Source organism: Sus scrofa, chromosome 3, assembly GCF_054392235.1.
Source record: "Sus scrofa isolate SSC_HxYL_T2T_F1_AM1 chromosome 3, Sscrofa_HxYL_maternal_Yorkshire_Landrace_v2.0, whole genome shotgun sequence".
NCBI lineage: Eukaryota > Metazoa > Chordata > Mammalia > Artiodactyla > Suidae > Sus > Sus scrofa.
This window is the reverse complement of record NC_139385.1, coordinates 1,852,768-1,875,647: the sequence shown is the minus strand read 5'-3', so window position 1 is coordinate 1,875,647 and position 22,880 is coordinate 1,852,768. Positions and strand designations below refer to the sequence as shown.

The following is a 22,880-nucleotide window of genomic DNA, read 5'->3' as shown; positions in this document are numbered from 1 at the left end:
GGCTGTATCAGAACCCTTGAGTCTAAAAGATGAGGTCGGGGAGATGGTTTTCTGAATGCCAGGCGTTCAGAGCTTGCAGACTGTGGACACTGCAGAAGGCCCTTGTCCAGCGCGGCGGCTGCACTGTTCCAACTCCGCCGGGCTCTCCGCCGGGTACCACGGGCGCACAGCCAGTCGGCCCGCTGGAGTCCCAGCGCATGGCTACTGTCGGCCCCCCTTGCCGGGCGACGGCCACATCCGGGGCTCGGCGGGCCGGCGCGGTTGCCATGGCAGCGGGGTCGCGGCCTCGGCGCGGGCAGGCGGGGAGGCTGCAGGCAGCCCCGCGGCCGGCGAAGCCCCGGAACCGGACGGCAGCGCCGAGGGACGATCGGGCAGCGCCGCCGCCATGTCCCTGGGCGCTGGGGACCCGGCCTCGGAGACGGTAAGACGGAGGGCGGGCGGACCCCCGCGCGGCCTCCCCTCGCCTGGGCGCGGGCCGGAGGATGGGGGCGCAGGACGGGCAGCCGCTGGGTGACAGCTGACATTATTGTTACCGCATAAGAGCGGACCTCCGGCCCCCGCCCGCATGCGCCTGGCCGGGCGTCCCCGGCGCCCGTCGCCCAGCCTCCAGCCGCCTCTGGTTCCCCGCTCGCCCCTGCGCTGGCCGCCGCCTGCAGGAAGCCCTCCCGGACGCCGCGCCCTCGCCGCTCGGCGCCCGCGAAGCCGGGCCTGCGCCGAGCCTGCGACCGCGGCCCGCCTGGGGACGGAGCTCCCTGCGTAAGTGCCTGCCCACCCCGTGCTTCCCGAGCGGGGGACGTGGCCGGGGCGACTGCTCAGGTGTGAGGGAGGAGCCCCAGGCTCCGGGAGCGGGGCCCTACCCAGCACCAAGCCGAGAAGGCGTTCTGGAGGAGGTGCGGCCCAGGTTCACTCCCCCGGGCCAGGGCAAGCGGGCTTCTGGCACGCCAGCCATCTGCTGGAGATAACACTGTGGATGAGTAAGCTACGTTTGAGTGGGGGTGGGAGTGGGGGGAGAACACGGCAAAAACAGGCCGTGTACCTCAAGTGAGAAAGTGGGAAGTGGCGTGTGCAGAAAATAAAACAGCCCTTGGAAGGGAGGTGGGCTGGAGAGTCTGCTTTAAACGAGGTCCCAGGATCCGCCACTCTGAGAAGTTCTAAATGTTCTGATGCCACAGAGGAGAAGGAGGCGGTTTGGTAAAGATCGGAGCACATCAGGACCAGCAGGTGCAAAGGTCCTGAGGTAGGGAAGTGCAGTGGTTCCAGGGCCTGAAAGCAAGGTTGCTGGGATCTGGTTGAGGGGATGAGTGCGGATGGAAGGGAGGCAGGGGCCTGACGGTGGAGAGCCTTGCAGGCCTTACACAGTGTTTGAATTTATTCAGGCCTCAGTGAGAAGCCTTTGCATGGCTCCAGACAGAAGGAACTTAGCCGGCTTTGCTTCCTTCTCCCGGAGATGGCTGTACCCAGCAGGGCTGTACCAAGCACACCCCTAGTAGGGCTCAGAGCCGCTGGCCACTTGGAGCTGCTGAAGCTTCCTGCTTGACCCTCCAGGCACCAAGTCCTGGCTCGTCTGCAAGGCCTGCCAGTCTACGCTGGCCGCAGTTACTGCTCCTCCATCTTTAAAATGTACCTTCTCATATTGCGATTATAAAAGTTAGTCGTGGAGTTCTGTCGTGGCGCAGTGGGTAACGAATCCGACTAGGAACCATGAGGTTGTGGGGTCGATCCCTGGCCTTGCTCAGTGGCTTAAGGATCCCATGTTGCCGCGAGCTGTGGTGTGAGTCGCAGACGCAGCTCGGGTCCCGCGTTGCTGTGGCTCTGGCATAAGCCGGCGGCTACAGCCCCGATTGGACCCCTAGCCTGGGAACCTTGATGTGCCGCGGGACCGGCCCAAGAAAAGGCAAAAAGACAGAAAAAAAAAAAAAAAAAGTTAGTCATGCCCCTTAGAGAAAATCAATTACCCATTATCTAACTAGCTATAGGAAACCGCAGTTAATCTGTTGGTGTTGCCTTCAGTACTTTTTAGTGCATCTTTTTTTTTCCGTATGCGTTTTAAAAATCGAGATCATATTTATATTGTTTTGTCACTTTGACATTTAATCTGCTGCTCGCATCTTCCCATAGCCACACATTTTCAAACACAGGGTTTTAAAAACTCTAACCTAATGGGATATCCCTATCTTAGCTCTTCATTTCCTCACTTTTACTGTCTTGTTTTCACATGTGTGCCATTAGAAACAAAGCTGCCGTGGATGCTCTCATCCATAGAAGCATCTGGTAAAAGCCCCTTATACATGCCAGGCTCTGAGGACACAAGATAAGTTGAGTGCTAGTGCCTTGGTCTCAAGGAGTTCAGTCTTGTGGAGCAGAGCGGCACAGGCTCTCAGGGCATTTACGCCCAGGCTAACCTCTTGAGGGCCGGCACTGTCCAGTCTGTCCAGCCCCCCCCAGTCCCTTGGCGTGGAGCCACCCCTGGGCTTGCTCGTGAACTTCAGAAAGCACTCACTGTGGCGCCATGGCTGGAAGCACAGCCCAAGGCCCCAGTGCAGAGTCACGGGGGTGAAGTGGAGCCTGGGCGTGGTCACCAGCGATTTAAGAGCCACCTCCAGGTTCCCTGGTGGTTCAACGGGTTAAGGACCCAGCAGTATCACTGCTGTGGCAGAGGATCGATCCCTGGCCGGGGAACTTCTGCAGGCCATGGGCGCAGCCCAAAAAAAGGAGCCAACACTTGTAAAGGGCTCATCGTTTCAGAACAATACGGTAAGAGCATCTGTAGAGAAGTTACTGCTTATAGGGTTCTGTGTCACCTGCTCTACTGCTCAGGTGTCCCCACTGCGGACCTCCTGCCTGTAACCACTGTGCTCTCCTGCCTCACGGGTCCTCCTCCAGCCTCACGACAGCTGCTTCCTTGGGTTCACTGATAACGGCTGCTCGGAAGCCTTCGTCCACCGAGTCCATCATCTGGACCCTTTAAAAGCAGTTTCCACTGTCTGCTCTTTTCCCTGTGTTTCAGTCACACTTTGCTGTTTCTCTGTATGTCTCATAGGTTTTTCGTTGAAAAAAAAAGTTTCGCTCCTATGTTAGAGCAACTCCTACCCACAGGGTTGATGTGGTTTTCGCTGGGTGGTTTGTTTATCTGGTGCGTGACTTGGCTGAACTAACTCTGTGAAGTCAATTTCCCCACCCTGTGCAGCCTCTGACTCCCTGCTCAGAAGTTTTTCTTGTTTAAACCTTTTATCCCAACTACCTAGGGGTTACCTTGAGTCAGCAGAAGCCGCTATCGCCTAGAGGGTGGATAAACAAAATTCTACCAAACAGCACAGGGAGCTATATTCAATATCCTGTGTTAAATCATTATGGAAAAGAATCTGAAAAAGAATATGTATATATGTATGAATCACTTTCCTGTAGAGCAGAAATTAACACAGCATTGCAAATCAACCTTACTTCGATAATTTTTTTTTTTTTAATTTTTTTGGCTGCCCCGAGGCATACGGAGCTCCCGGGCCGGGGATCAGATCCCAGCTGCAGCTACGGCAATGCTGGATCCTTAGTCCACTGTGCCGGGCAAGGGATGGAACCCAGACCTGAGTCCCCGCACTCCCAGGACAGTGCCGACCCTGCTGCGCCACAGAGGGAGCGCCAGCATTTTTTGTTAACTTTTCAAGAACGCTTTGCTACTTTTCTATACAGTTTTCAATAACTCACCTCGGTCACTGGCCGGCACATCCTCTTTGATACCAGGAAACGGAAACTCGCAGGGGGCTTCCTTTCCTGATCGCCCACGTGCCTTGGATACCAGCCCCCTGCCGTCCCTTCCTAAGTCGTACAAGACCTCTCGTCGTTACTGTCATTCGCTATTTAACCTTAAAATGTCCCCTGTCGAATGACAACAAAAATCGAATTCAGCGGCTGACTCTGTTTCTTTGGAACGTACTGCCTTCCCCCCTTTCCGCAAATGCAGTCACTCTGCACCTTTAATCTGGACTGTCCTTGCTTAGGGGGCACGCTCGGGCCGGGCGTCCCACGGGACAGCTGCCCCTTGTCCCTGTTCTTGTGTGGCCGTACGTTTCCAGTGAAATTTCAGGCTGCTAGCAGAATAGTGGCTCACGACACTGATGGTTAACCTCATAGGCGCCGCGTGTGCTTTCCAGAGTGCGATCAAGTCCTCCACCCGGCTCTGGGGCCCCACCGCAGGCAGCAGCCCCCTGAAACGTGCCTGCCCCCAGCCCCCAGACGCGGCACGCTTGCTCCACGCGAGGGACACTCAGTCCTCCTCCAGTACCAGCTTTGCCCATCAGCTGTGCAGCATGGTGAAGGCATTGTCTGCTTCCTCTCCTTTTAGGATTTAAACCTGAGTGTGTTCAGTCAACAGGGACACATGGGTCTCTTGGGAAAGCTCCCTTTTCTCCTCGACAGCTAGTCCTGACATTAGACAGCACAGAGTTTGCTTGAGTCCCTGGGCCAGGGCAGGTCACGGCGGTCAGAATGACGCACGTGTTTTCTGGATGCCTAGATGGCTCTGGTTAATTCTCAGCAGGTTGCAGTCACCCGTTCCTTGTGCTTCGAAGCGAAGATGAAATGCTTTTATCGTCGTCTTGTTGGGGAGAGGGATACAGTAAGAGTGTGGGATGAAGAGAAACCAACTACTATTTATAAAATAGATGAGCAACTGGGATTTACTGTAGAGCACAGGGAAATATGTCCTGTATCTTATAATAACCTATAATGGAAAAGAGCCTGAAAAACCTACTTTATATATATATGTATATAACTAAATTATCTTGCTGTACACCTGAAACTAACACAATCTCATAAACCAACTATAATGTAATTTTTAAATTTTTTTATGTATTTTTTTAATGTAATTTTTTTAAAAAAGAGCCGTTGGGCAGTTTTGTGGACGTGATGTTGCTGGACTGACAGGCCTGGAGCGGCCCTGCCGGCAGAGTTGGGTGTCCCCCACCTGTTTGTTTGGATGCACTCAATGGAACAGCCTGGCTGCTGCGCCACTTCGAACCTTCTGTTGGGTTTGGGGCTCTGCCTCCGCAGTGTGGCCGGGCTGTTTCCCCTTTGCACGGGTGACTGTGGAGCCAGGCGGGGAGCTGAAGTTTTCACTGTTTGCATCTCTTCCTCCAGGGGGATGACAGTCTGTCTGCAATCACCTTCGACTCGGACTCTGAGACGGTGAGTGCAGTGGGGAGGCAGCTCCCCCGGCCTGTGTCCCTTACACACCTGTGTCCCCACCAATGCAGGGCCCATCACCCAGCCTGCAGGTGGATTTGAACAACTGCAGTTATAACTAAAATTTGGACCCGGGAGTTCCCATCGTGGCGCAGTGGTTAACGAATCCGACTAGGAACCATGAGGTTGCGGGTTCGATCCCTGGCCTTGCTCAGTGGGTTAATGATCCGGCGTTGCCGTGAGCTGTGGTGTAGGTTGCAGACGCGGCTCGGATCCTGCTTTGCTGTGGCTGTGGCGTAGGCCAGTGGCTACAGCTCTGATTCGACCCCTAGCCTGGGAACCTCCATATGCCGCTGGAGCGGCCCAAAGAAATAGCAAAAAGACAAAAATAAATAAATAAATAAATAAATAAATAAATAAATAAAAATTTAAAAAATAAGTAAAAATTTGACCCGGACATCAGCTGCCCTGATGTCCATAAGGCTGAGGGCAGGTTTTCCTGTCCTGCACCTGGTAGGGGGCTTTACTACCCGCCCCCCCAGCCCCAGTCGCAGTCCTAACCCCCAAGGGGAGGGGGCCGAGCTCCGTGATATTGTCAGAAACCACTGACAGCCACCGCGCTGGCCTGAGGGAGAGCAGGCAGGTCCGGGGTCCACAGGCAGACTGGTGCCCCCAACCCGGCTCTCGGCTCTCGGGGCTCGTTTGCAAAGCTGTGCTGGGCAGCGGTGGAGGAGCAGGGAGCACATCTCCCAGCAGGGGGGACTCTGGCCCCAGTGCGTCTCACCCCAGCTCTGAGGACTCCAGGGCAGCATCCTGGGTCTGCTGTCCAGGATGAGGGACCTGAGGACATGGGTCTGGGGTGCTCCGGGAGAAGTGGGGATCCAAGCCCGTCTCCCGGAGGAGACTCAGACCCCAGGTGGCCAGTGGGTCCCCACGCCCACATTTGGCCTCGGCCGAAGGGGGAGCTCTCTTCCAGATGGTCCTGCTGCACCTCCCCCGCCTCCTCTTGTGGAATCCACGTCGGGGCTCCAGGGCTGAGTGAGGCCGCTGGTGGCCCCTGCGGGTGGGTTTGTGTCGGCACCCCTCCCTCGGTCTCTGCTGGACGCGCTGGCGACCAGTGGTGCCTCCCCGTGCCAGTTCCTTACTTTGCTCGGGCTTAGTTCATCTCCCCACCACCCCCGCCCCTCAGGGACACACCGAGGCTTCGCGGTTGGGCCCGTTCCAGCTGCTCCAGAGGCTTAACCTGCATTGCATCGTTTCTTCTCTCTTTCAGAAAGCAAAAAGGAAGAGTTTCCACAAACCTCCGCCCACGTCACCGAGTAAGTATGACCAGGCCCCCGTCCCTCAAATTCCCAGTTTAACTGGGAGAGTGGTTCCTGGAAGCCCCCCTCCCTGGTGTGCTGGGAGGAAGAGCAGGGCAAATCCTAGACCGGCTTCCTTTTGCTTCAGAGACCTGTGGCCTCACCTGACTTGACAGTGTGTGTGTGTGTGTGTGTGTGTGCACACTTCTTATATACATGTGTTCTTCCAACATACTGTCATGTGTGACACACTCAGAGAGTGCAACTGAACTTTCATATTAGCCCTCCCAAAACAATTAGAAGGATAAATTCCTGCAAAGAAAAGAAAGCACGTTTTCCACGGTGAGGATAAGCGTTGGGAAGAGCTCCTCGGGCAGTTTGGTTTGGGATGTGGTTCCCCCGCTGCTGTGGAGAGGACCGAGAATGGTGCAAAGTGATGCTTGTGTCTTAACCCTTCTCACCTCGGACCGTCCTTTTTGTCTGGGTGGCGCCTACGGGAGATGTTAGAGCATCTCTCCTCATTCTTCCTGGAAGTCAGGCATTTCAAGTGTCGGAAAATGCTCCTAATCCAATTGCTTTCTCCTTGATTTCTGCAAATGTCAGAATCGTGTTTCACATAATGTAGAGCGGCCAGAACCGCCGAGACACAAAAGCCCCCACGAGGCGCGCTGTCACTCAGTGGCTCTGCTTCCCACGTGCTCCCCGCAGCGGGGCCCCCGCCTGTCCCTGCACCAGCACGGATCCCAGGCGCCTGGCCCACCCAGTAGGACCATGGGATGACAGGACGCATCCCCTCCCCGGACCCCCTTCCCGCACTCCGGCCGCATCCTTCCTGCTGCTCCGATTTCCCAGCCATAGCAGCGGGGATCCTGCCCATTGAGGAAACATTGTTCTTTAATGTCCAATCCGGACGCACATGGGTTTGTAGGTTTTCAATCCTGACAGCGCTCTGAGGAGGGTGGTGAGATTTCTGGTCCTCCCGTAGTCACTGGTTTTTGTTTCTTTGTGTGTGTGTGTGTGTGTGTGTGTGTGTTTTAATTTTATGATTGCACCTGTGGCACACGGGCGTTCCTGGGCAGGGACTGAATCCGAGCTGCAGCTGCAACCTATGTACGCTGCAGCTGTGGCAACGCCAGACCCTTTAACCCACCGGCCCGAGCTAGGGATTGAACCTGCACCTCTGCATCGACCCGAGCCACAGCAGTCAGGTTCCTCACCCGCTGTGCCACAGCGGGAACTCCTGAGGTCACTGCTGTTAAGGTGGCATCAGGCCACCAAGATCTCCACCTCCTACTGCGCCCTTTCTTCTTCCTTCCCAGCTTGATCCGCACGTGTGCAGGTTTGGGAATTCTTTCTGTTTACTGATAAATCCATACATTCGGGGGAAATGTCATTTGTGAATTCTTCTGGTGACTAATTTGCTCTGGTCAATGAGCACGTAGGTGCTTGTTTGGAAGGCTGTCCAGACACCCTGAAGTGAAGCACCGTGGTCCTGGGTCAGTGGAAGTGCCTCGGAGTCTCATGTGTCTTTGCTGCTTGTCCTAAAAAATAATGAGAAATGTTCCCTGTGTTCTGAAGCCATGGGGGAATCTTAGAACCCTTTTAAAATTAAATGTGTTGAGTTAGAGTCTCAGGACCTTCTGCAGATATAAATGTCTTTGGTATTTAAGAAATATAAGCACGTTTTATGACTAACTCGGTTTTGCATAGATTTGCATCCTCTTCATATTTTATATAATTAAAGAGGTAAAATTCCAAGTTAAAATAAAATTTTAAAACTTTTCCCCCGTTTTGATGACGAAATCAAAAATGCCCAGGAAAAGTCCAATTTTTTCCTCACTTTTTCTAGCTCTTTTTCACATCAAGTTCTAAATGTTATTACTTGCACATTATGTTGCAACATGAAAAATGAAAAAAGAGTTACTGCGTTAAGTGTAAAGTATACAGGGAGTTCCCTGGTGGGCTAGTGATTAGGACTCAGCACGTTCACTGCTTTGGCCCCGGTTTAATCCCTGGTCTGGAAACTGAGATGCCACATCAAGCTGATGCATGTTCCGCCCAAAAAATAAAAATAAAAATAAAAACTTTTAAATGTTTTTAAATAAAGGATACAAAGGGGTTCCCATCATGGTGCAGCAGAAACAAATCCAGCTAGGAACCATGAGGTTGCAGGTTCGATCCCTGGCCTCGCTCAGTGGGTTGAAGATGTGGCATTGCTGTGAGCTGTTGGACCCCTAGCCTGGGAACCTTCATATGCTGCAGGTGCGGCCCTAAAAAAAAGAGAAAAATAATAATAAAGGATACAAAGCTATGTGTTCACTGTAACTGCAACTGGGTAAAAATACATATGTGTCTTAAACAATTAAATGGGAAATTAAGTGATATAATATTGGTAGAATTTTAGATTCATATTTGAAAATTAATTTCCCATTATTTCTTTATAATAAAAATATTAAAACAAATATAAGTCTGTGTACATATCATAACTATTTTTTATTTTTGTCAGAATGTGTTCATCTGGGGTTGTTATGCCCTTGTGAATATTTTGCTTTATCGTTTTGTCTTTTTTTTTTTTTTTTTGTCTTTTTAAGCTTGCACCCACAGCATAGGGAGGTTCCCAGGCTAGGGGTCGAATCGGAGCTGTAGCCACCAGCCTGCACCACAGCAACAGCCACGCCAGATCCCAGCCGTGTCTGCAACCTACACCACAGCTCATGGCAACACCGGATCTAACCCACGGAGCGAGGCCAGGGATCGAACCCGCAACCTCATGGTTCCTCGTCGGATTTGTTTCTGCTGCACCACAACGGGAACTCCTCGTTTGGTTTTTCTAAAGCACTTATGTTGAGGGTGCATTGATACTTGGAACCGCTAAAACCATGTATTGGCCTTTTAGAGTCCCCTTATCACTCTAAGCCGAGAAAAGTGGCCTCCTGGAGAGCTCTGAGGACGCCAGCCAGCATGCCTCTTGGGAGTAGGATGTCCTTGACGCCCCAGAAGCTGTGGCTGGGAAGCTCAAAGCAAGGTATGTGGTCACCACCCCCCCCTCAAGAGCAGAGTTTGAGACATTACGGGAGGTGACTTGAGATGGAACTTTTAATACGCGTTTGAATGGTCCTGTTTTTAATCTTCTCAGAGACATTGCGCCTCCTCCTGGCTGTTACGCAGGGTGTGGTGTGGTGTCGTGGTGTCTTGGCACTGCTGGCATGGAGTGTTAGAGCCGCTCCTGCTGGCTCGAGGGAACCACTCGTGAAATTCTTAGGATGTGGGCGGGCTGGCCGGCATCACACTGGCAGCTGGAAACTGGACGTGGTGGGAATATTCACACCAGGGAAATGGGCAAATGCTACAGATCAAGTTTTTATTTATTTCGAGGGCTGGTGGTTGGACGTTTCTCACGCACCACCGGTGGCCTTAAGCTTTCTTCAGCCCTGAAGACTGATTCTTAGAGGCACCGCCTTCCGTTGTATCTGCTCATAGCTGTCACATTAAATCCATGCACATTCAAACCAGGAAGCCTGACCCCAGCCCTGAAATCAGAGCTCACCTTGGAGCGTGCATGGACCCACCCCCCCAGCAGCATCCCCGACGACCTGACAGAAGCGCTAAGAACGAAGAGGTCAAATCTCAGGCGTTCTGCCAGCCACGGTGAGCACGTCGATGGTGTCGTGGCCGTGACCATCGGGGAAAAGCAGAGAGGAAGAGCCTGGGGCCTCGTGGGTGCCTTCTGACAGAGTGACGTCTGGGGCACCCTGCGGACAGCGACCCCTGAAAGTCCCCCCTGCCTTCCGTTCCTGATGGGGACAGGGACACCCCCAGGCTTCAGTGGCCCCTACTTCCCTAAGCGTAGAGTTGTACTGCTGTCTATTGTGTAAACAATCCTAGAAATGAAAAGCCCAAAGTGTCGCCAGAAAGACTGGGTTGGTTTTCACTTTTCTGCCTTGCTGTCTCTTTCTGATGCACGTCTTTCCTCCCTCGGCTCTCACTGCTTTTCTTGTCGGCCCCACGGGAAGCACAGGGGGACCTTGTCACGGTGCCGGCGGTGTCACCTTGCCGCACAGCTGGCTGGCAGCTCTGTCTCAGGCTAGGGTGTTGAGGGTCCTGACCAGGTAGGGAGCACTTTGGAACTGAGCGCCCTGACCGCTGTCCCGGCTGATGGCTGGGTGCCACCAGCATGTCTGTTTTCGTTGTCTTTTTGTTTGTTTGCATTTTATTTTATTTATTTATTTATTTATTTATTTATTGTCTATTTGCCATTTTGGGGGCCACTCCTGCTGCATATGGAGGCTCCCAGGCTAGTGGTGGAATCGGAGCCATAGCCACTGGCCTACGCCAGAGCCACAGCAAGGCAGGATCCAAGCCACATCTGCGACCTACACCACAGCTCACAGCAACGCCGGATCCTTAACCCACTGAGCAAGGTCAGGGATCGAACCCACAACCTTATGGTTCCTAGTCGGATTCGTTAACCACTGCGCCACGACGGGAACTCCTTGTCTGCATTTTAAGGTCTAAACACATCACCTCTCCTTCTGACTCTCTCTCTCACTCCTTTTACTGTAATGAAGCCCTGTGTTCTCATCTTTTAGTTTTCTCATGCTGCTGCTTTCTCTGTCACTACCAGTGTGGATTTCCTTACTTTTGGGCAAAGATGGCAAGTAGGTGAAAAATGTTGAAACATCATTGCTCTTCTTGTTTATTCTCCCTTTAAAAAAAAAAAAAAAAAAAAAAAAAGGATCATTTTATTAACTTGCAGGTTTTCCTTACGGCGTGGCCCAGAACCGTCTCGACCTTGCGGTCTTTTAAGAGCCCGTGTGTCTTCCTCCAGGTTTCGTTCCCGGGACCCCCGTCTACAGAGAGAAGGAGGACATGTACGACGAGATCATTGAGCTGAAGAAGGTAGCCCTTCCCCTGTCGTCTGTGGGTTTAAGCAGGGCGCGCCCTCGGCGGCCGTGGATGGACAGTGCTCCTGCGCTGGGGTGTGCCCTGGGAAGAGCAGGAGCTGTCGGGTGACCCCTGGGTTAACCCCCTGGCACGGTGCCTGAGGAGCTGGGCGATGCTGGCCCGCCGAGGGCCTCCCGCCCGCTGTGTGGCAGCCCCGCCCGTGGGCAGAGGCCGGTCTGTGCTCGGCTTCTCCAGCACGGGGAGAGCACGGGGGACAGGCCAAGGTCGCCTCAGGTCCCTCTGCGCCTGAGACCTGGCGCGATGATGCGTCAGGAGTGCGCTTATTCCCAGGGACCCCGCATGAGTGTGATTCTCTGGTCTTAAGGGCATTGCACACGCCTGATCTCCGTGGGTCTCGACGCGCGCCCGTGGGAGAGCGCTCCTGAGACTCAGAGAGGCCGGCTGTCCATCCAGGGATAGCCAGTGGCCAAACCAGGATTCCCGTCCGGGCCATCCTCCCCCGGGGCCGAGGCCCCTTTTACCGAGGCACGAACCGCCCTGAGGCGGGTTAGATCCTCCTCCTCGCCTTCACCGTCCCACTGCTCCCGCCTGGGCTTCAGCAGCCACGCCCGCTCTTGTGCCGCTGGAGAAGCGACTGGGGGTCCTTCCCTTCCCGAACATCAGTCGTTCACGGACCTGCCCCCGCCCCCGCCCCCTGCCCCAGGGGCTCTGATCTGTCTGGGCACCAGAGGTTAAGCAGGGCGTTGGCGGCCGCTGTGCCCGGAGCAGGGTGAGGAGTCCGGAAGCCTGCTCACGGGCGGAGCAGACTGGCCCTGCCCCGTGGGTCCGGGGGATGCGCCCCCGCACGTAGCACTGGAAGTCCCGCCCGAGGAGTCAGCAAGCCCCAACATGTTGGGCGAACGCTTGCCAGGGGTGCTGCAGGGGGAGCTCCTGTCTTGGTCAGGAGGCTGTGGTCTGTGAGCTCCGAGCATCCCTAGCTCCCCACAGTCGCCGCAGCACCGCCCTCAGAAGGAGCTTTCCCGGGGCCAGACATGGGTCTCTGGGCAACGTGACGCTGACCTGATTCACACTAAGTAAGCCCGGGCTGCTCAGTTCAGAGAGGAGAGGGTTTGCTCTTCGGTGCGCTGTTGCTCTGGGAGCTGGAGCCCCAGGCAAGTTTTTCTCTGGCCAGTAATGCCTGGGTTTCCTGTTGAAAAATGGGGGTCATGACGGTGCTATTTGGGTTGGTGTGAGGATTCCATCAAATAACCCAGGACCGGGCTTCCGTACCGCGCCTGACACAGTACAAGATCGATCTGTAAAAACAGTGATTTTTGTCATAATTACAGATTCCCAGGTGGTTGCAGACACAGGGCAGAGGCGTCCTGGTACCCTTCACCCCGTCTCCTCCCCTGGCTACTCCTTGCGTAGCTGCAGTACAGCATCAAAGCCAGGAGATGGATTTCAGTGCAAAATGTGCGTGTAGCTCTGTGTTGTGTTAGCACGTGTGCAGATCCGTGTAGCCAGGACTGCAGTCAAGTGCAGTCAAGACACAGAACGGTCCCCTCCCCAGAGAGCCTCTCTCGCTGGCCGGTGATGGTCACACTCCCCGCCCCCCGCTGCCCCAGCCCACCGCCCCGCACTCCTGGAAACTGTTTCCTGCACTATTTGCCCGGGGTGGAGCAGCTATTGTGTTGCATTTTCTGCCTCGTTAGGCCGCCCCTGTCCTGGCAGAGAAAGCAGGCTTTTCTCGTCTGTGCCCACCAGCTTGTCCAGGTGCTGGCTCCTCCAGCACCCAGTTCAGGATCCGTGAGGCAAAGGGAACCGCGGAGCCCCCTGCGTGTCGTTCCCTGGGTCTGGAGGTCCCCAGCTCGTCAGCCTCCTTCTGTCCGCTTTTCGGGGTCTTCTGTGTTTGCCTTGCATGCAGCGCCCAAGGCTTTCAGCTGTGCCGAGCAGGGCGGGTGGGGTGCACGCACGCGTCTCCACATCCCTGGAAGCAGAATTCCCGTGATCGCCTTCCTAACCTTTCCCAGCGACTGTGCATTAACTGACTCATGCATTCAACACGCACCTGGGGCCAGGTGTCTGTCCTGCCCACCGCGGCCGTGGAGCTGGCTTCCCAGGCCTCCTCAGCAGGATGCACCCTTCAAGTGATCTTTGCAGTGCTGGCGGCTGGATTTGTCCAGACTTTCAGACTCTGGAGCACCACGAGTCCACTGTAGGGAGACGGGCGTCTCCATGAAAACGGGCTGATCGGGTGCAGCCGGTGCTGAAGCCAGTGACCCGGTGTGGGCATTTCTGAGTGAGGCCTGCGAGCACTGTTTTAACCTCATGCCTTTCAAGCTGTGCGGTTTCACAGACTAGGAAAAGCTTTCTCAAGTGAGGACGCTGAAAATAAATTTTAAAAATACGATACCGGAGTTCCCTTTATGGCTTAGCGGAATCGAATCTGACTAGAATCCACGAGGATGTGGGTTCGTTCCCTGGCCTCGCTCAGTGGGTTGGGGATCCGGCGTTGCCGTGAGCTGTGGTGTAGGTCACAAATGAGGCTTGAATCCAGCGTGGTTGTGATTGCTTGAATCCAGCTGTAGCTCCGATTGGACTCCTAGCCGGGGAACCTCCATGTGCCGCAGGTGCAGCCCTAAATAAGGGCACACACACACACACACACACACACACAGTTAAAAATACCATCAGCATTTCTTGGAGGACTCGGTGTGTCCAAAATAATAGGAAGGACCCCATTTCATAAAACGGATGGTTGTAAAAATGGATTAAAGTTAGTTTTATGAAAAATCGACAGTCTTTCTTCCAAATTCACACTATAGATGGGTGAAAAATTCATCTACAGATAAACGTTTGGGAACCACTGCTCTGACCAGCTAAGTCTTAGTGGAGGATGAGAAATTTAAATGGACATGAGGCTTTGATGCCGTGTGGTGTGGAAAACATGCGCTTTCTCACACAGACGTGGAGGAGACCCTGTACCCTCGGCACCTTCCCCAACTGCCGCTGTCAGTGCTTCGCGCCGCAGGGTTTGTCTGTGGCAGGGGTGCCGTCGGGGCTGTGGCGGGCAGAGTTCCTCGTTGCGCGGGTGGTCCTGCCCCTGATGGGACGTTTACCGTCTCCCCCGGCCCCGCTTCCCTTGCGACATCCAGCCCTCCCTCACCCACCGCACCACCGAGACCTGACTGGGAGCCAGACAGCTTTTACGCGCCTCTCCAGCTGAGCGTGTGACACGGATGTTTGCGTGTGCACGGTGCGCGTGCGCATCGTGTGTGTGGTCCTTCTTTCCTGCAGTCATTACACACGCAAAAAAGTGATGTGGATCTGATGAGGACAAAGCTTCGGCGCTTAGAAGAGGAGAACAGCAGAAAGGACCGGCAGATAGAGCAGCTTTTGGAGCCATCCCGAGTAAGTCCCCGGCCCTGCATGGCGGTGCCCCGGACGCAGGCGCGGGGAGCCACGGCCCCTCTGCGCAGACGGATGCGGGGGGAAGGCTCGACCCCAACCTGTCTTCATGTCTCGATCTGCTTACCACAGGGCCCGGAATTTGTTCGGACTCTGGCAGAGAAAAGGCCTGATGCTGGCTGGGTGAGTATGATCAGCAGAGCAGATCAGCCGTCGGCTGAGGGCTGATGAATAAGAGCCTTTGCAGAGCCGCCTTTGCTCTCGAGCGCCCCCACCGGAGTAGTAACGGATCGGGAAAGGGCTGGGGACTCCCTAAAAGCATTCTTCACGGTGCTGGAGGGATTGCAGGAGGATGCTCGGAGGCTCTCAGCCGGGACAGGGGGGAACTGAGTAGGCTTTTACGGCAAAATCTATTGCAGAGAAAGGTCGTCGCAGCGGGTGCCTTACCCCGTCACATGTAAAAATGCATCAGGCTTAGCAAGGGATACTGACCTAAGGCAGAAACAAAGCAGGAATTGAATTAGGTCCTTAAAACGCACACAAACCCCTCTTGGATGTGACGAAATAATACATCACAGGGAGAAACAAAAGTATGGGAAACGGAGCCATTTTATGGTTCATGCTGTAGCAATAAACTGCAGCAGTTGGAGAAAAACGTATCTCATAAACCTCCCACGAGTCAAGGAAGCACATTTGGTAAAAAATCTGAAATGCTAAAAGAACACTGGCAGAGATTCAATTTTGAGATGATTGAGCATGCAATCATATTAATGATGTGATGCATGGGTGTGATAACGTAAAGTTAGAATTTATAATAGAAACCCACGGGCTGCCACGGAAAGTGTATCAGTGCAGCGGGTAAGGGGAAGACCGTTACTGATCCATACAACAGAGTTCTGATCCTGGGTGCGCAGAAACTCTACTCATACATAAAGAATAAACGCAGTCTGGGAGTTCCCTGGTGGCCCAGTGCTTAAGGAATCAGTGTTGTCACTGCCGTGTACGGGTTCAATCCCTGGCCCGGGAATTTCTGCATCCTGCCTGCGCGGCCTAAAAAATAAGAAAATAAAAGCCATCTGCTCCGAATAAATGATTACAGCCCAGTTCTGAGCCTAAGAGAGCACAGAGTAAAATACGTAAGTGCTTGAGAATGAATCCATGCATGTCCACAAAAAATAGTCTTTAAATAACTTGCAGCTCTTAAACACTGTATAGTTGTATAGTTTGCATATGTGCAGAATCTCATTGGATTTTTTCCTTGAATCCCCATGTTTAAAATCGGGAAACTGAGGTTAAAAGGGTTGGCCACATTGGGTTCAGACTGAGTGAACCAGGCTTTGTGAAGCACTGGACGGTGTGATCATGCAGGAGCCACCGTCCGTAACCCTGTGCCGTTGTTTGTCTAAACATGTTCTTTTTAGGACTATGTCTCGAGAAAAAATTCAGTCCCCAAAGCTGTTTGCACAAGGATATTTATAGCTGCCCCATCAGGAGGAAAATTGAGGAGAAGCCTTTCAAATTGGAATACGGCTATCACAAAACAGCTTCAGAAAGAAATGTTTTAGACATATGTAAAACAGCACAACTATGTTCGGAAATGTCTCCCTCATTAATTTGGATAAGGGTGTAGAAGGCTATAAATAATAGATGCTTTTAGAGGGAACAGGCTCTTTGTATTTTTGTTGTTCTGCTGCTGGGTGCATGTGTGTGCGTGTGTGTGTGTGTGTGCGCGCGTGTGTGTGCGTGTGTGTGTGTTCGCTGACTAAAAGCAGAAATCCTAGACCGCAGGGCGTGCGCCGTTTTCACTCTGCTGCCTCTGCCAAACCCCCGTCAGAGGGGCTGTGTCCTGTGACTGCTCACTTCTGTGTCGTCATCCACCCTCAGGAAGCCCTGGCCCGTGTGCACAGGAGGACTGGCCGTGGGTTGCTGTTGAGGGGCTTTTGTCATAGCAAAAACTGATCACAAACTGAGTATCGATAGAAGAATAAGTAACTATTCCAGGAACGGTCATACCTTGGAAGGTGGGATCGATCACCACGATGGTTTGTTGAGTGGAAAAAAAAAAAGCTGCAGAATGATATGTGTGGGAGGGTACCGTTTATGCAAACAACAGCAAAATGCCAGAATTTCCCTGCGTATGCATATGCATGTGCATATAAGATCTAGAGAAGACACAGTAAGTTGATAACTGTAGTTGAGAGGGGCAAGCTCAAAGGGGATAGTTGCATCTATAGCGTTTTGTTTTTTTAGCAAGAAAATGTATTCTTGTATTGCTCGTATAACCAATGTAATGTAAAATCCAATGTAAAACTGCTGGACTCCCCAGGAGAGCAGAGGGAAGTTCTCGCAAGAGTGTAAGGCCGTTCTCTCCCACCTGCGGTGTTAATCCAGAGCAGGAAGCGTGGAGGGGAGGGCCCGCGCTGGCTTGTCACCGGCGGGTTGGCCTGGTGACTGCTGCATCCAGTGATTGAGGGGGCTTCCCAGAAAATCAGAGCGTGGCGTCCTGGCCCTTTTCCCCGGTGGGTGCGGAATGTGGCTGGAGAACGGCTGCGCCTCTGCCGGGAGCATCTCTCGGCTGAGGCTGGAAGAGACGCCAGCGTTGACAGGGGGAACAGTCGAGTCCCAACGCGCTCCGATAGAGGACGTGTGGGTGCTGCAGAGTCGGTGGGCTGGGGACACCCGGGATCTCCAGAGCCACCCTGGGCACAGGACCTCCGGGGAGGGGGCGGCCGGGCCGAGCAGACGGCGGGCTTGATGAGGTGGTGTCCCTTTGGCAGGTGATTAACGGGCTAAAGCAGAGGATTCTCAAGCTGGAGCAGCAGTGCAAGGAGAAGGACAACACGATCAAGTACGGAGACGCGGCGGCGGGCAGGGGCGGCGGGCCCGGCCGGGAGGGGCGCGCCCGTTCACAGCCACGCTCACGGGCACACGCCCGTCCCGCCTCGGGCCCTCCGCTCCAGCTGCAGTTCCCCCCGCAGCCCCCTCCTCGTCCCTGTGCCAGTTTCACCTTCCTACCAAAACATGAACGCGAACAGCAGCCGCCTCTTCCAGACGTCGCTCAGGAGCCGTGTTCTTCCATCTTCTCTTGCTCCCCTTACATTGAAGAGGCGCTTTCTCTCCTTTGTCTTCTGGGGTCCCTTCTTATGACCAGTATGAGCCTCGTGGACCTCGATCGGAGCCTTAATGCCCGGACAGCTCCTCCAGCCACCTCCCTTGCTGCAGCCCCTGTCCCGGGGCTGGTTAGTGCACCTGCACGGATTCCTTTGCTGCCGCTGCATCGCAATGGGAGTCCTTCCTAGCTGTGTTTGAGTTTATATAAGGAGATCTTTGTTTTTGCTTTTGTTTTGTCTTTTTACGGCCGTACCGGTGACATACGGAGGTTCCCAGGCTAGGGGTCGAATCGGAGCTGTTGCCGCTGGCCTATGCCACAGCCACAGCCACAGCCACAGCAATGCAGGATCCAGGCTGCATCTGCAACCTACACCACAGCCCATGGCAACGCCAGATCCTTAACCCACTGAGTCAGGCCAGGGATCGAACCTGAGTCCTCATGGATGCTAGTCAGGTTCCTTAACCGCTGAGCCACAACAGGAACTTCCAGGAGATCTGAGTTTTCACTTTCTATTTTTCCATGTATCCTCTTGATGTGCCCCCCTTTTGGTTTCTTGCTGAATTGTCAGCCTAAAATTTTTTTTATTATTTGCTTATTTCTTCTGTGTTTCAGAATCCTGGACACGCTACCTTGACATTCGTTTCTCTATTAAAACCTTTTGTCTAAAGTCTGTGCAATGTTGGGAACAAGGAGAATCGCACAGACGGTACAGGGAGAGAAAGCGATTCTCTTTGCTGTAAAAAAATCATTGTTCCCACCTTCCCAAAAAATGGCTTGTCCTGTCTAACCCTGAGGTCTTTCTTCCTAATCACTCCGAGTTTTAAAGACAGCCTCTTATTAGCAAAGAGTATCCCTAGGGAACCCGTTACCTCATCTGGAAAGCGGCCGGTCCAGCGTGGAAGGGCCCTGTGGGTGTCGGAATTCTCTCCTCGGTCTTGGCAAGGCCACCGCCACGGAGGGCCACCCAGGCCTCCCTTCCCAGCCCGGCTCTCTTCCAAAGCCCGGCCTCCTCTGGTCTGCTGAGAGGCACTCTTCCTCTGGCTCTGCCCCGGAAAGCCGGCACTGCTCCTTAACTCTGAACTTGGGCTTTCAGCAAGCTGCAGACGGACATGAAGACCACTAACTTGGAGGAGATGCGGATCGCCATGGAGACCTACTACGAGGAGGTGCGAGCCCCCCCCCCCCCCCCCGCCCTGGGTGGGGGGGGGGGGCTGGCTGCACGGGGGTGGGGGGGGGACTTGAACTCGGATCCGCAACTTGGCGCTCGCTTTCAGAGGCAGGTCTTCCTCGTGCTCATTTTGTGTTCAGTGCGTTTTCACTTGGTGTTTACAGATTCATCGTCTCCAGACTCTCCTGGCGAGTTCAGAAACGACAGGAAAGAAGTATGACCCCCCGTCTGGAGCCGTGTCTCATGTGCTGTCTTCATGCTAAACCTCCCTCAGAGCGCCACGCTCCTTGCATGGAGCCTGCAGGCCCTGGCCTGGCTCTGGAGCATCCGGCCCCTGCGCCGGTTTTGCTCGTGGTTAGAGCTGGTGTGTCTCCCTCTGCGGCGGTTCAGACGCGGCCTCACAGCTGCCATGTGCTGACCCATTAACAGCCCGTTCAGAGCTCTGGGCTCTCATTGTTCCTGCTGCTTAATAGTTTTCCAGCCAGAATTAGAAAATCTTCTTTTTTCTTTTTTTTTTTTTCTTTTTTTGTCTTTTGTCCTTTTAGGGCCACACCCATGGCATATGGAGGTTCCCAGGCTAGGGGCCCAATTGGAGCTACAGCCGCTGGCCTACACTGCAGCTCACTCAACGCCAGATCCTTAACCCACTGAGCAAGGCCAGGGATCGGACGCACATCCTCATGGATGCTAGTCAGATTCGTTTCCACTGCACCACGACGGGAACTCTGAAAACCCTCTTTTTTTTTCAAGGCAGATCCTTTTAGGAAGACATTTAGTCCCAAGAGAGTTCATCTCACCGGGGCAGTTTATCAGAAGTTTCCTTATCTCATAGATTGCCCGTACCCTCTGTCCCTTTCTCGGGTGACATCAGGATCTCCACACGTTAGAGAAGGAGTGACCCCTTATCCTAGACCTGGCCCTGCCCTGGCCTCTGCTGTGAATCATTAATGTCACTGAGCTCCGACGCTGTGCCACGCGTGGCCTTCCCCTTCGTCCTCCCCTCACCACCGGAAGTTTAAAATGGGGGTCGGCAAGCTTTCTGTAAAGGGCCAGATAGGGATTCCAGTCGAGTCGTGTTATTTGCTGCGATTGTGTCCGCGAGCCCTGATCAGGCGGGTACCGAACCACAGCTCCCCGGGGAGCACGGAGCTCCGTCCCTGGCAGCCTCCGGCCGCAGCATCTCCACCAACCGGCCTCTGGGTGTGTTTCTGCGTAAAGGCACCTTATTTAGTGTCTGTTGCTCCTTCATTAAGGCTGACCCGGTCGGCCACCGCGCTGACTCAGACCTGAAAGCAGCTCTAAGACCCGGGGTTCCTCCAGCACAGCCTCTAGCACTTGGGAACCACGCTGCAGGAACCCTTTCAGGCGGTGACATCCCAGTGAAAAGCACAGGAACGTGAAAAGCTGCCCTTGACAGGCCACAAAAGCCACTCTGTTGATAACACAAGATCTGAGATCAGATGTGGGCAGTGCCTGGCCTGCAGCCGGAACCCGCCCTCTCTGGCTTAGACCTGCCCCACCCTGCCCAGGAGTGGCCACAGAGCCACCTCAGAGGCGCCACAGGCATCGATCTGGGGGTTACGAGTACATTTTAGTGAGTAGGTGAATTTGCAGATAAGGATCTGTGAGTAACGGGCGTCAATCTTAGACTCTGTGGAGTAAGAGGCAAAGCCGGAGCTCGTACCGAGACTCCGATGGAACCGAAGAGCGAATAAATTTCCACGAGTGTTTTAGTGACACTCTTTAACGCCCATTCCTCACGGTTGAATACAGAATTTTGCTACCCAGGTTTGCTCCGGACAAGAATGGAGTTCTATTTGGGGGGCTCACAGCTTGCTCATCTGAGGTTCAAAGTTAATATTCCCTGTTCAACTGCACAGATTTCACCTGCAGAAGCCACTTGGAGCCCAGGCCACGTGTGCCTACCCTCAATTAAGACGTGTATTAGGAGTTCCCATCATGGCCCAGCGGAAACGAATCTGACTAGGAACCCTGAGGTTGCGGGTTCGATCCCTGGCCTTGCTCCGTGGGTTAAGGATCCTGTGTTGCCCCGAGCTGTGGTATAGGTCGCAGTTGCAGCTCGGATCTGGCATGGCTGTGGCTCTCTGGTGCGGGCTGGCAGCTGTAGCTCCGGTTAGACCCCCTAGTCTGGGAACCTCCATATGCCGCAGGTGCAGCCATAAAATAGCAAACAGCCAAAAAAAAAAAAAAAGGATGTGTATTAAACCAGGTTAGGAACCCCAACCTTAGCCGCTTGGTCTTGTTGCTCCTAGGCCCCCAGTGGAGAAGAAAATCGGCCTTAAAAGGCAGAAAAAAATGAGCAGTGCCCTCCTGAGCTTGTCCCGGAGTGTCCAGGAGCTCACGGAGGAGAACCAGAGCCTCAAGGAGGACCTGGACCGCGTGCTGAGCAACTCCCCCACCGTCTCCAAGATAAAGGGTGACTACTTCCCTAGAGGGTGGGCCGGGGGCGGGGCGGGGGACGCACCAGGGGAGGGCTCGAGTCTCCTGCTCTCTGGGGGCAGATGCCCTGCCCGCTCCCAGCCTCCAAGGCCCTTTTCCACTGGCCACTGGACAGTGCTGCTCTGCAGTGTGTCCCAAACACTTGGGCCTGCTGTGTGCCCAGCGCTGTTTTAGGCCGTGGAGGTGGAGCAGTGAAGGAACCCACAAAGCAGAGAAGCCAGCAGGTCAGGTGCAGGTCAGATGGTCATTGGAGCAAAACAGAGAAGGAGGAGGCAGCAGTGGCGGGGGGGGCAGCGGTGTGCACCTGAGAGTAGGGTCATCGGGGAAGGCCCCCCGAGGCGGCGACAGCCCAGCACAGGCCTGTAGGGGAAGACAGCCTTGCCCATGGCCAGGGGAAGGGCACTCCAGAGTCCCTGCGTATGCCTGGTGTGTTGGAGGGACGGCGGGGCAGCCAGTGTGCCCAGCCCAGGAAAGCAGTGCGAGAGTCGTGGCGATGAGGACAAAAGTGGGAGCAGGCAGAGAAAGAGGGCCCTGAAGCCACTCAGAAGACAGACTGGGGGTACCCTGGAGGGGAGAGGAGGGGCTGGCGGCCACAGCCTTCATCTGAGCAGCAGGAAGGACAGAGGCGGGAACAGAGAGAGTCTGCGGGCGAAGTCAGTGGCTGAGTGCAGGTCGGGCGTGTCAGAGAGTCAGGGCAGGCAGACCCCAGAGTGAGCAGAGAGGAGGGGAGGGGACCAGGACTGAGCCCCAGTGGGGTGGCCAGCTGGGAGTGCAGCGTCCAGGAAGCTGGGGGACTGAGGTGTTGGGAGACTGTGCTGGTGGGCCCGGGAGGAGGACGGCTGAGCCTGGAGCTTAGGGTTTGGCAGTGTGGCCTCACTGGTGAGCTTGAGAAGAACCGTGTTGATGGCTGGTGGGGCCAGAGCCCGCCAGGGTGGGATCAGGGTGGGGCAAGGTCACCCTGAGGCATCAGGAGACCACTGGGGTCGCTGACTGCAGTGAAAAAGAGCAGATGCCGTCACCGTGGGGCTGCCGGCCGTGGGCTCCCGGCTTGGGGGCCAGCCTTGGGGTGGGAGGAGGCCGTCAGGCCAGGCTCCAGGCAGAAGGTCAGGACCGAAGGGGCAGTCGGGACACCTGTACAAAGTGTGTCCCTCACCCGCCCCCCCACCCCGTGGTTCCCGCAGGCTACGTGGAGTGGAGCAAGCCGCGGCTGCTTCGGCGGATCGCAGAGCTGGAAAAAGTGAGTGTCACCTGCCTGTTCAGGACCTGCCTGCGTGAAGGGAGCGGGGTCTCTGAAGGCGGGGGACAGGCCATGTGTACCCCACCGCCGTCTGTCTCCAATCGGGGCACGCTGGCAAGAGGAGACTCT

General features: G+C 54.7%; 1 protein-coding gene across 12 annotated transcripts in view; it reads left to right on the top strand.

Annotated features, from left to right (window-relative positions):
- Positions 1-254: 254 nt before the first annotated feature.
- Positions 255-22,880, top strand: part of IQCE (IQ motif containing E) — a 48,173-nt gene continuing 25,547 nt past the window's right edge. For 6 of the 12 annotated variants that reach the window (XR_014839935.1, XR_014839932.1, XR_014839931.1 and 3 more), the window contains exons 1-12: positions 272-421; positions 5,134-5,181; positions 6,452-6,497; positions 9,376-9,504; positions 11,308-11,378; positions 14,664-14,777; positions 14,907-14,957; positions 17,552-17,622; positions 18,980-19,052; positions 19,219-19,268; positions 21,328-21,491; positions 22,696-22,751. Coding sequence is in view for 7 of the 12 variants with exons in the window: in XM_085016329.1 (XP_084872455.1) it covers positions 386-421; positions 5,134-5,181; positions 6,452-6,497; positions 9,376-9,504; positions 11,308-11,378; positions 14,664-14,777; positions 14,907-14,957; positions 17,552-17,622; positions 18,980-19,052; positions 19,219-19,268; positions 21,328-21,491; positions 22,696-22,751 (909 nt within the window). In the remaining 5 variants the exon portion in view is untranslated. Of the gene's footprint in view, positions 757-5,133; positions 5,182-6,451; positions 6,498-9,375; positions 9,505-9,992; positions 10,128-11,307; positions 11,379-14,663; positions 14,778-14,906; positions 14,958-17,551; positions 17,623-18,979; positions 19,053-19,218; positions 19,269-21,327; positions 21,492-22,695; positions 22,752-22,880 lie in introns of all 12 variants that reach the window. The other 6 variants (XR_014839934.1, XR_014839933.1, XM_085016324.1 and 3 more) reach the window with 3 other exon arrangements.